The sequence below is a fragment of the Antedon mediterranea genome, chromosome 1 (assembly GCF_964355755.1).
Source record: "Antedon mediterranea chromosome 1, ecAntMedi1.1, whole genome shotgun sequence".
In the NCBI taxonomy this organism is placed as follows: domain Eukaryota; kingdom Metazoa; phylum Echinodermata; class Crinoidea; order Comatulida; family Antedonidae; genus Antedon; species Antedon mediterranea.
In genome coordinates this window covers 15,937,166-15,948,417 of record NC_092670.1, presented here as the reverse complement: position 1 = coordinate 15,948,417, position 11,252 = coordinate 15,937,166, and the positions used below count along the sequence as shown (strand labels likewise).

Below are 11,252 nucleotides of genomic sequence, written 5' to 3'. Positions count from 1 at the left end.
TGGGGTTGTATTGAGAAGACAGTTGTCGTATTCGATTGGGACTTTTACTGTTGAGTACAGTTTTTCTGTTGAGTACAGTTTTTCTGTTGAGTACTTATTTAACAGAGTATTTTGAGCATTGAGATTGTTCTTAACAAAAAAGCTTGCATTGTCAACGTTTTCTATTCAAATGTCTTTCTGTTGAATACAAATTTACTATTCAAATGTTGATCAACGAAAGTTTCCATTCGAATATGACAAATGACTTGTATTGCTTTAAAGATCGGCATTTTCACAAGGAGATAATAGTTGAACTGTGCCAATTATGATCAATGTGAAAGCAAAACACAAGAAAACTGTCCTGTCCTTCTTATAAATTACAGTATATATGATTTTTTGAGAAGAACATTTTAGACATAATTATATGAAAGAGAGTACAGATTTTAAAAGTGAAATTCCTAAAATATTGAGCGCCTACCGAAATGTTGAGAGAGTTTCAAAGATTTTATATGTTCGAAAAATTGATAGTTGTTGAGGGCGCCCTAACCAAAACAATATGTCTGCGCCCATGTAGATTGTGTAGTAGTCGAGATGTGTACCAATTATTACTTAACATTTATTCTTTTCAACGGATGATAACATGAATCTCGCTTGGGTAAGTCTTATATTGTAGTTTTCTTATAATTAATAGTAGAAAAAAAGACCTTTTTTAACTTATAATAGTTATAAATTATGAGAATACTAGGTAGGCTAGGGTAGGCTGGCCCCTTGATTGTGACATGAGAGACTGCCGTCTGTGGAGGTTGGGCAGGATATATTTCAAACAGTGCAATTGTTGGTGGGATCGGATAGAGTGCCGATGAGGGAGATACGGGGCTTCCTCTTGTATGCCTACTACGTTTCATTGTTATTGGAAATAAATAAATCCACAACTACAAAAAAAAATGATTGTTGTTTTTTTATTAATCTTATTAAAACTAACAGTGTTAGGCCTATTTTAGTTATCAAGTCAAAGCAAATGCATGATGCGTTGTTAAAGTTTAAACCACGTAGGCCTACTGAATAAGAAACAGTATCAAGTACTAGCCTAGAACAAGATGTTCAACTATAATGGGCCATGAACATATTCCGCCATCGTACACTACTACTAATCTGGTACTTGGTTCCTCGACCGTTTAACTACGATAGGATACAGTAAGTAGTTGAAAACTTTTTTGGCATTTAATTAAAGCCTTTTTTCTGTGACATCACTGTATTTAGTTAAGAATACACTGACCCACATACTGACCTATTTACATCATTGGTATGACAATTGGAATGATTATGAATATGATATCACAACTATGGGAACTTGGGGGTGACATCGTTGTAATAGCCAAGTATTTGAGCTCCAGGAATTACAATAGTGAGACCATCTTCGTTGCTTTCGGCGTAGAAACTGGCTGAGTCAGATGACCTGGAAGAACTAGATTGGACGCTCAAACCAAAGAGACCATAATAGCTACCACCAACACCACCACTTGTAGAACTTGATGACTGGATGATAGTACTCTCAGTGGAGTAGTCAAGACCCTGCAGACGAATTCGAACATCTTTCACAAGTAGAAGACCAGTAGAGTAAACCGGAAGTTCGTAAGCATCACCGATGTCTTCAAGGTTTGATACAGGTCCTGGAGAAATTGCTATTGTTGGATCGGTCTAGAAATAGATTTAAGATAAACACAGGCTAATTATACTTATAGATAATATATTTAAAAACAAGCTCATTCTATTTTTTTTTATAAACAGACGAATTTGTTTTAAAAAGTCTAGTATTTCGCTCAGTTTCTAACCCAAATTTATATTATATGTACTGTAATCATGTTACTATAAAATAAATAATGGTAATAAATAACCATCAACATCACTATGTTAGTGAAAGATAGTTATTCCATGAGTCAAAGGGTTTATCTGTGGCTGCAACACGATCAGATCACACGATCACGCACCTTAACAGATACCGCGAGCCGCGGACAATTATGTACAGTACATAATACAGTATTGTTGGTATTTATCGCAGCCAGACATAAGATCAAAGGCTTAGTACTTACCACACCGATTGCAGCGTTGGCAAAGATCGACGGATTGAACCATCCTCTGTCGATGGACACTCTCAGTATTTTGATAGAACCACTCATCTCCAGAGATTTGAACGATGTCTTGGAGTTTGCGTATGAGTGAGATTCCTAGATAATAAAATTAATGCAATGTTACATATTTATATAATTACCAACTAAGACCGCAATACATTACACTAACTACCATGACATTGGTGGTAAGAAGAGCGTCAACGATTTGTTTTGTCTTTCATGGACTCGTCCCACTTTATAGATATTAACATTACTTCAATGAAAGTTTGTATACTATTGCTACGTCTTGCTCTTTTTAGATATATACTATTATATATATATTAGTTTATTAGGATTTAAACAAAGTATAGTACACATAAAACATAGCAGAACTATTTCAGTGAATCACTTTTTTCTCCACTGTAAAATTTTTAAAAGATAAACTTATTAAAACACAAAATGGCAAGAAAAGGTGTTAAAAGTGATTGTTCGAGCGTCAAATGTATATAATATCTTTTTATTATAGCCTTATCAACTAGACTTGCCTTAAGTCTGTATTTCATTGTCTTTTTTATGTTAGCTCACCCGTCGGCGTTTTGATTTGTGAGCTCAACTATATACGTATGAAATGCCATATGTGCCAAACTAATTATTTTTTTGATAATATTAATTACCTAGACTACAACGAATTCGTAAGAAGTAAAGTAATTAAAATAATTGAAATTGTACTTACTGAATGACTAGCACTAGCAGATACGCCAAAGAACCAACCACTGTAACCGGCTGAGGCACTTGTCGAGAACGAGCTTGTTGTCGCAATGGAAGACTCATCTGTCTGAGAAGACTTGGAGGTAAACTCAACTGTTGTCCATTTAGACTCATACTCGTTATCTTCTGCAATTTGCTCGGAATATATTTCATTTTCTTCCTCTGTGACTAATGCTGCTGCGTCTATCTCGTCTTTGATAAGTGCTATATCGGCATTGATCTGGTCAATTTGGTTTTGTAAGAAAGGTACGAGAGCGCCTTCATTTCGATCCAAGATGTCGTAGCGAAGGTATTTAGTCTCCTTGTTGCGCCAGTCGTTGTACTCGTCATTGTACGCGCCAGTTGCAGACGTTAGATCAGCACAATCGTCAAACCTAGATTAAATGTATTGAAGATAACAGACATTATTGTACCCAAATGCCCAGTGTTTGTTATAAAGGTCGATCTGATGAAAGGTTGTTCCAGCACTGAATAAAAAGTAATTATCTCAATGCTTACCATAGATCTCGTTCACGGCAGTTAAATTTAGTCTTTTCTAAAGCTGTTTGTTTTTCCTTCAATTGTATCTTCTCTGCAGTGATGTTTATACCTGCTTTCTCTGTTCGTCCTTGTTCACCGTAGTATCTCTGTACGTCAACGCCCGATTCGAAATCCAATTTTCGTTTTTCTAATTCTACAAGCTCTATCATCAACTGCGATCTAGATTTCTTCAATTCTCTAAAATTCAAAAAGAAAATTTTCTAGGTTATTTATGAAGTATTGTATTATGATAAAAACACAAGAGTTGTTGTTTCATCAGAGACGATTAGTGTGCACGTTGGGAACTTTTTCATTAAAACAGAGTTTGAATTTAGCCATAACTGAATTTGGAGTAGGATCGTCAAAGTGTTTTTTTTAGAACAATTTGAATTTTAAGTTTTTGAATGGTCTGAATTTACCTGTATTTGAGGTAGCCGTACCAGTTGCTCGGTGTCATTGTGACAGGATAGATAAGACTTGTTCTGTCGATTGAGGTAGTTTCAGAGGCTCGCAGAGAAACCTTTGAAGCTTCAAGCTCAATGGCTGAATTACTGGTATCTAGGAGTGTGATCGCGTCCTCTACTGGATTCTTGAATCCGATCAGCAGCCAATCAAGGTACGTGCTCTCCACAATGTTGTTTAAGTTCGTAAAATGACGAGTGAACCATGTTCTATATTCTTTGATATCTGTGCTTTCCTTCTTTTCTTCTAACTCACGTTCTAAATTATCTCTGAAAAATATGAAAACAAATCTTAATTACAGATCCTGTCGCAATTATTCACTAAAAGTCATAGTTTAAAGCTACGGTAATGGACATTAAATGACGTATGTACAAGCTTTAGGACGGTCCAATATTGACCGCGTTTATCAATATCTTGCGTCGACAATCAATGTTAAGCCACGTACTTTGCCCGTTATGCAAGATGTGTATTGTAAAAAAATATATAAAAGAAATCACTTACTTGGCAGTATAATAAAGTTGTCGATAGTGACGAAATTGCTGAAGACGTGATTTAGTATCTTGGGTGACTGGATCTTTGACCTCTTCTAGTAGGTAATTCTCGGCAGTTTTACGTCTTTGCTGGAGAGCCTCACTTACAACTGGTTCATTGGGTACAAGGTAGTTTAAAATACGTTTATAGATGAGTGAAAGACGCCTACTTGTGTCTCCACCAGTCAGTGTTACATCGGGAATTACGTCAGCTAATCTAAATTCGTTTTCTACCGTTGACGCTGGAATTTCATCCCCATCTTGGTAATTGGCCAAGTTGAGAGCGGGATCATAATCGGCCTGGTTGAGGACCTTTCCCGGTACAATCATAGTAAGACGATGTTCGTAAGATTCGGCGTCGGATGTCTTTGGAAGTGCAGTGTCGTGGATTGTTCTGTAGAGCTGGGCTTGCATGTATCTTAGACGTGATGATAAATCTTCATACGTAAACCCATCTGATTCTCCGGCGGCGGCTTGACGTTTCTGACGCCTCTTATTTCTTTCTGTAAATGTTTTCTTTAAACTCTTGAAGATAATGTCATTCTTCTCAGCTTCCCGTAGTGGTGGAAGGTGAACGTATCCAGCTGGGTGATGTGGGACGTAACGTTTTCGTTTCGACGTAAAAGTACCCGACGAAGGTTTTGAAGAAGATGACGTCCATGTGTTTTGTGATGCTGTTCTCTCTGCTGATCGCTTCACTGTTTGAGCGTTCAAAAAAGAAGATACAGAGTCGGCTTTTGGACCTGCTGGTCCTCCGACGCTAGCTGAACTGGGCTTGGTGTAAGCAAGCGTAAAAACAAAGGCCATTGTGGCCAGTGATATAAACTTTACCACCATTTTACTAGACTGCTGCTAGCCAACTTTTGGGAACTATGAAACTTAATTTTAGTTGCAAGGCCTATTTATTAGAGAAATTCGTCCATTTTAAGTTAGGGTTGTTGATTATATTTTGTATATCAGTTATCGATATTATTTATAATAGGGCCTAAATGTGAATGTTAGATAAGACAGGCAACGTTATTATTATTTTATAAATTGGTTTTATATTTGATTTATCATATTTTTACATACACTTATAATAAGATAACATATATATAAAATATTATATTAAACTTTATGTTGATTATTTAATAGAATAGTCCAAAACTTTTTTTTCCAAGGGACTAGCCTAATACCTACAGGGCTATGGTAGGGCGGGATTACGTCGCCTAGTGCCGGAAGCAATCCAGGTATGTGTCCCAGAATGATAAAAACCAAACACAGCCGACCGGACATTCTTAAAATCCATCCTGGAAATAATAGGCAGATATACCTTCTGTCTTGATTTTTGTTTTGTTTTTTCAACAGATAAAAGTTGATCCAGACGACGAGTGAATTTTTGCCAATATCCTTCTAATTTATCTGTTTTTTTTATATTTAGTACTTTTTATTGTAAATAAAAACTAGAAACAAATGTATAGAATGTCACTGAGCGTTTGAGATTATTGTCCTCTGTAATGTAATATTTGTTGTTGTATGGCCATTTTAATATCAGACTTTTATTTATTTTTTATTTATTATATATTTTTATTTACTTTGACCAAAAATCTAAAATAAATTGTTAATCAAAAAACTGTTAAAAATAGTTAATCGGAAGCCCATTGTCTGTAAGAATGTCTTTGAGTGAAATTTGTGTTTTTCCTGTGAAAATGAATACAAAATGCCATACTAAAAGTTGATTTTATATGCATCTTAATTTTTCATTGTTTGGACTTGAGAACAACATTTTTTACCGGCGTGTCGTGGTATTCAGTCTTTTAAAGCTTGGTTTCCACTAGGACGCAACGCAAAAAGGACGTCAGCCACAACGTGAGCGAACTGAATGGATTATTCCAACTGTCGCTTGCGTTGCGGCTTACGTGTCAACTTGGTTTCTTTTACTGCACCCTGAAGTGATAATTTATTCTAAATATTAAATTCCTACTTTTGGTAATTTCACCTCCAAGTGAACCACCATTATGCTTTATTATAGTTTAACAAGTTTTGGATACATCGATTATCGTACACTGTTGCTCGCGCCCAATATTAATTATTCCAACGAGAAACCGGCTTTAAAGACCTTGGTGTAGCCCGGTTGCCTGGGAATAAGATGATCGTTTTCTTCAGAAATTTTGGATCCTTATCTCCGATAATCCTATATTATGACAATAACATCTGAAAAAGTCAACACTTTTTATCAGCAATTTGATTATCACGTGTCCGTAGACCATGAGATATATCAGGCTATCAAATACACAGGGCTTAGGAAAAGGAAAGGGTAAAACAGCCAAGGTTGTTCAACAACAACTGTATACTTTTATTCAAGGACTATTCATTATAATTATAAATGTAGGCCCTACTTTATTTTATACACAAAACTAAATAAAAATAGTTTTTAGTTGTTTTTTTTAAATAGTCTTTTATAACAACATTTGATCAATGTCTCTTTTTTTTTTTTGTCATACAATTACGGCATAGGCCTAAATCAAGGACAATTGTGATGCCAGTGAGCGTAGCAAAATGCTTTACAAAACTGCTATATTCAATCATAATGGTGGTGTAAACAATTACAGAAAAATGTTTCCTACTCATTTATCAGTTTTTGATTAGTGTTCAAATGAAAATTCTGCACACATTGAAATTGGGTTTTTTGTTTGTTAAAAGACTTAATTTTAATACTTCCAAAAAATACTTTATTGGATGGTTGATGATGACGACTGGTGAGCCAGGTTTCTCTATCTTTTTCGTTGATGTTTGTTTGTTTGTGGAAACAGTTTACGGTGCGTGTTAAAGTGATAGTCAATGTACGTTTTTGGACGTGTGCTTCAACATTCAGCAGCAATTACAAAATGGTTGAACTATAATCATGCTACTAATTCTTATTTGGCTTAGAGAGTGGAGTAGAAAGAGTCGTGAGTCGATCGTACCACTAGATTAGAATTGAACCATGGACCTTTGGATTGGAGACAACCAAGCTAACTTTACTATACATTTTTTTTTATTTTAATGGATGATGTCTAAACTTCGCCGCTTTGTTTTTAATCCTGGATGGAAACAGAGACCAGGTCAAACGCTTCATTCATGGAACAAACCAATTACGAGTTTACATACTTAGAAATTTGGCCGTCAAGGATACCTGGTTTGTGAATAGAAAGAAGGTAATGTTGAAGCAATCGGAAAAGAGAACCGGATGTACTGGGCTGGGAAATTTTGACCCGTTGGTCATCTCACGATTTCTTTCTACTGTATATAGTTTCGTTGTGCCTGTATATCACATTAGAAAACATTTTTTTATTTTTTTATATGAGTTTTTTATCACTGGAGAAAAATCACTTTGATGACAAGTTTAAAAGGTTTTTAATTTCAAATATATTAATACCTCTTACAATAATCGTAAGCATTTTGTTCTTAAATTTGCCTTATAGTTGTTTGTTGTTCTTGTTATCTTTTTCTTTGGGATCCTGCATGTGACAAGAAACTTGTTTTCTTCTTTTACAAGATCCTCAATAATGTCTTAATTATAGTATGTATATTATTGTTATTTTGCCATTATTGAAATCAATAAATGTCCTTGAAAGGAATGAAACGAAGCTGTTGTTTTTCTTTTAAATACATATAAAGTTGGCTTAGAATGGTATTGCATAAATCATTAATATTGATGTAAATACGTTTGCTAATAAACCTCACGTGGCTCGATTTAATCAATAAATATGATTTAATTATCATTAAATAACAACAAAGTCATCATACATACGTAGAATAATGAAATATGTGGATGTAGGCGTATTACCATTTTGAATATAACGTACATTTCAGTTAATGAAATATGTGTATTACAATTTTGAACGTACATGGCGGTTTTTGATGCACGCACAAAGGAGAGTGTCGAGTCATACTAATTTTTGTACGCGCTACAATGTCTTTATGACGTGAGCGACAAATACGGTGTCTGGCTTGAGATAGGCCTAGCAAGGACAGCTCCTTTTGATACAACAAAGCACTATTCCGGTCAGCTATTAACCGCATTCATTTTTTTTATAGATTATTGTCTTCTTCTGATATGAATTAGAAAACGCTCTGCTATTTATCTAAGTTTATATGTACCGCCGTTTAAAATGATTGAATACCAATTTAAAGCTGTTACAGATAACTATGCTATTAACCATTAAGCTACATTGAACGTGTTATTATATCTTTTATAGAAATGATATTCATAGAAACAACAACAGATAAAAATTATCTAAAAATGTATGTTTGCTTTTCATCCATATTATATGTACACATAAATCCAAACAAAATGTGTTACCAATCCTCCTTACTACCTGCTTTGCCTTTTTATAATACTGGTCAAAACAAAATGTGTATTACTGTATTTACAATACTATACTAAAACATCTTTGGAATAAATAATAAAGGTACATTGATAAACATTACAAAATATACACATACCACGAAATACGTGAATTTAGAATGTTACGGTATATAAAAGGAGTTATGTGAAAGAAGTATTTATATCCTCCTATCCTCTAAATCGTAAAGTGTACATAGATTCTACCTAAAAACATATATTATTAGTTATTCAATTTCTTCCTAATCTTTTGGTTGCATTTTCATTGGCTGCTTGACTTGTTTAGTGGTCTTTTTTGCCCTCGTTTTCATTTTATTTGTCTTCCTTACACAGTCTTTAGATTTTCCCAATACAAATTGTGAAGAGCAATTGGTTATTACGCCAGCTCTTTTCTATAGAGTAGAGGAAAACATGGCTCTACTACGCGTTCAAAAGATTGAGTACGATGTCGTCGCTTTTAATTCCGGGAGCTTTCGATTTGCAAAGACCAACCTATGTCAGGTCAATCATAGAGATATGGGTCAATCGATGTGTTTTGTCGGTCGTCGCTGGACCTACGAACCATCAAACCCGTGTCGCGATGGGGTCATCAAACCCGTGTCGAGATGGGGTCATCAAACCCGTGTCGAGATGGGGAGCGAGGACACACGTCCCAATATATTGATCAGCATGCGCACGGTGAATTATCATGACGTAGTTTGGTCGTCGGTCGTCGCAAATCGAAAGTTCCCTATTAATAGTTAAACACTATCGATATTCATTATTTAATATAACATCTTTCCATACTTCCTTTCATTATAGGTCTCAACTATTACTTAATTAAATAGATTTAATCTAAACACAATCTAGACCTAAATCTAAAGTATCTTCTTTGCAATCGTAGCTCAAGATTCTATACTCGGTGCCATTTATTTTATGCCCAACTGGCACTTCATACCCGCTAGCAGAGCTATGACTTTCCATATCGCTTACGCTACCGCGCTTACCCGAAGACGTAACGAACGTGCTACATGGATCTTTTTTGCTACCTTCAGTAGCATACGATCCATTTGTGAACCTTAACTCATTTGCTTGCATTTCTGTAAAATGGTTAGCAAGGTGTTCATTTGATCGATGCCTTATTAATGAAATCAATTCGCCTGACTTTGTTTTTTTCGGTGGATCGTGACAGACAATATCGACCATTTTTCCGGGCAATTTATCGTTATTGCTTAACAATGACACCTTGGATTGAGTTTCATTATTAGGTCTAGAAAAACTGACCGTGGATGGCGTCCTGACGTATGCAGCCTGGTTTGTTGGTAGCTTGGGTCGGGATGTTGTCTCAAACCTAACAGTTGCATCTTCTGATGAAACCGGATGTTTAGCCAATTTTGCTGCTAACGCATTATCTAGCATATCCATTGTCGAATCATTGAGTGATGGCCGACGAAATCGCGGTAACGATGACACTGGTAAATGCGTTGTATCGTCTTCTTCGATCATAGCTGGTTTACCTGTACGCAGTAAGCTTGGGTCTTGTTTCACTAACCAGTATGTCTGCACGTCGCCTTTGCCTTTCATTGGAACGTAACCACGTTCATCAAATTCGTAACCTCCGATATTATCCAAAATTGTCTTTGTCTCTATACTGCAATGTACTTTCAGTGCTGAAATAAATAATATATGCAATAAATTGTGGTGGTGTTAGAGACTATAATGACTGTTAGTATTTTCATAAATAAAAGCTTGGCTTGTCGACGTTACGGTACCAAACACGGCGTCGCAAGAGATTGTAAAGCGCTGCGCTTCTTTCTTCACTGCAAGTTAGTTAAAGATGTATTGTCCCTTGAAACACAAAAAAATGAAGGTCAAAATATTCTAAATTTAAAGCGAAAGTAAACAAAGATTTCAAACCATGAGTACGCATTATGCATATGCTAAATTCGGATTGTTTACAACTCGTCACGGTTAAGAAGGTATTTTCACACAGATCACGAGGAAGTTTTATGATTATGCATACATAGTAGCCAAACAAGTGCGTTTCATTATGGGATATATTTATTTATAAGTTATTTTTTTAACAAAAACACGTCTGTATTTCAGTTAAATTATTTTTTTTTTCGAAAATTTTTTGGTGATAGTTAATAACTATTATGATACTTTAAAATGACCCACCTTTTTTCGAAATCTTTTATTTTTATTTTTTTTGGAATTAGTCAAAGGGACAATACATCTTTAAGTTTGACTTAAATGGACGTGACGATTGTGTGCACCCCAAATATAATTTTACTTACGCATTCCATTTGATTCCATTCTAGAAGCCGTGTTAACGGTATCACCAAATAAACAATATCGTGGCATAGTGCGGCCCACGACTCCTGCAACTACTGGACCTGTGGAGTTGATAGTAACTGTTATTATTCAATATATATATATTATATAATATACTTTTATTTGGAATAAGAGGATATATAGATGAGTTAAATGTGACAATGTTCGCACTCCGTCCTAATGCTTGGTGCCCCACTAAAGATGAAA

At 35.3% G+C, this 11,252-nt stretch overlaps 2 protein-coding genes and 1 long non-coding RNA gene across 5 annotated transcripts in view; 1 reads left to right on the top strand and 2 right to left on the bottom strand.

Moving 5' to 3' along the window:
- Window positions 1–576: 576 nt before the first annotated feature.
- Window positions 577–7,647, top strand: LOC140058598 (uncharacterized). The gene is made up of 3 exons (XR_011847028.1): window positions 577–634; window positions 981–1,173; window positions 7,443–7,647. It is a non-coding gene; the product is annotated as an uncharacterized lncRNA (long non-coding RNA).
- Window positions 916–5,247, bottom strand: LOC140058587 (uncharacterized). Its single transcript, XM_072104271.1, has 6 exons — window positions 4,338–5,247; window positions 3,794–4,105; window positions 3,354–3,572; window positions 2,821–3,229; window positions 2,070–2,204; window positions 916–1,677 (listed from the first exon to the last, which is right to left on the bottom strand). The coding sequence occupies exons 1-6, from the start codon at window positions 5,201–5,203 to the stop codon at window positions 1,321–1,323; spliced, it is 2,298 nt and encodes a 765-aa protein (XP_071960372.1). The 5' UTR covers window positions 5,204–5,247; the 3' UTR covers window positions 916–1,320.
- Window positions 7,648–7,750: 103 nt separating the features above from the next.
- Window positions 7,751–11,252, bottom strand: part of LOC140058568 (guanylate cyclase 32E-like) — a 36,935-nt gene continuing 33,433 nt past the window's right edge. For all 3 annotated transcript variants that reach the window (XM_072104253.1, XM_072104244.1, XM_072104260.1), the window contains 2 exons: window positions 11,009–11,107; window positions 7,751–10,381 (listed from right to left, as the gene is read on the bottom strand). In XM_072104253.1, coding sequence (XP_071960354.1) covers window positions 9,567–10,381; window positions 11,009–11,107 — 914 coding nt within the window. In that variant the 3' untranslated portion in view covers window positions 7,751–9,566. The remainder of the gene's footprint in view (window positions 10,382–11,008; window positions 11,108–11,252) is intronic.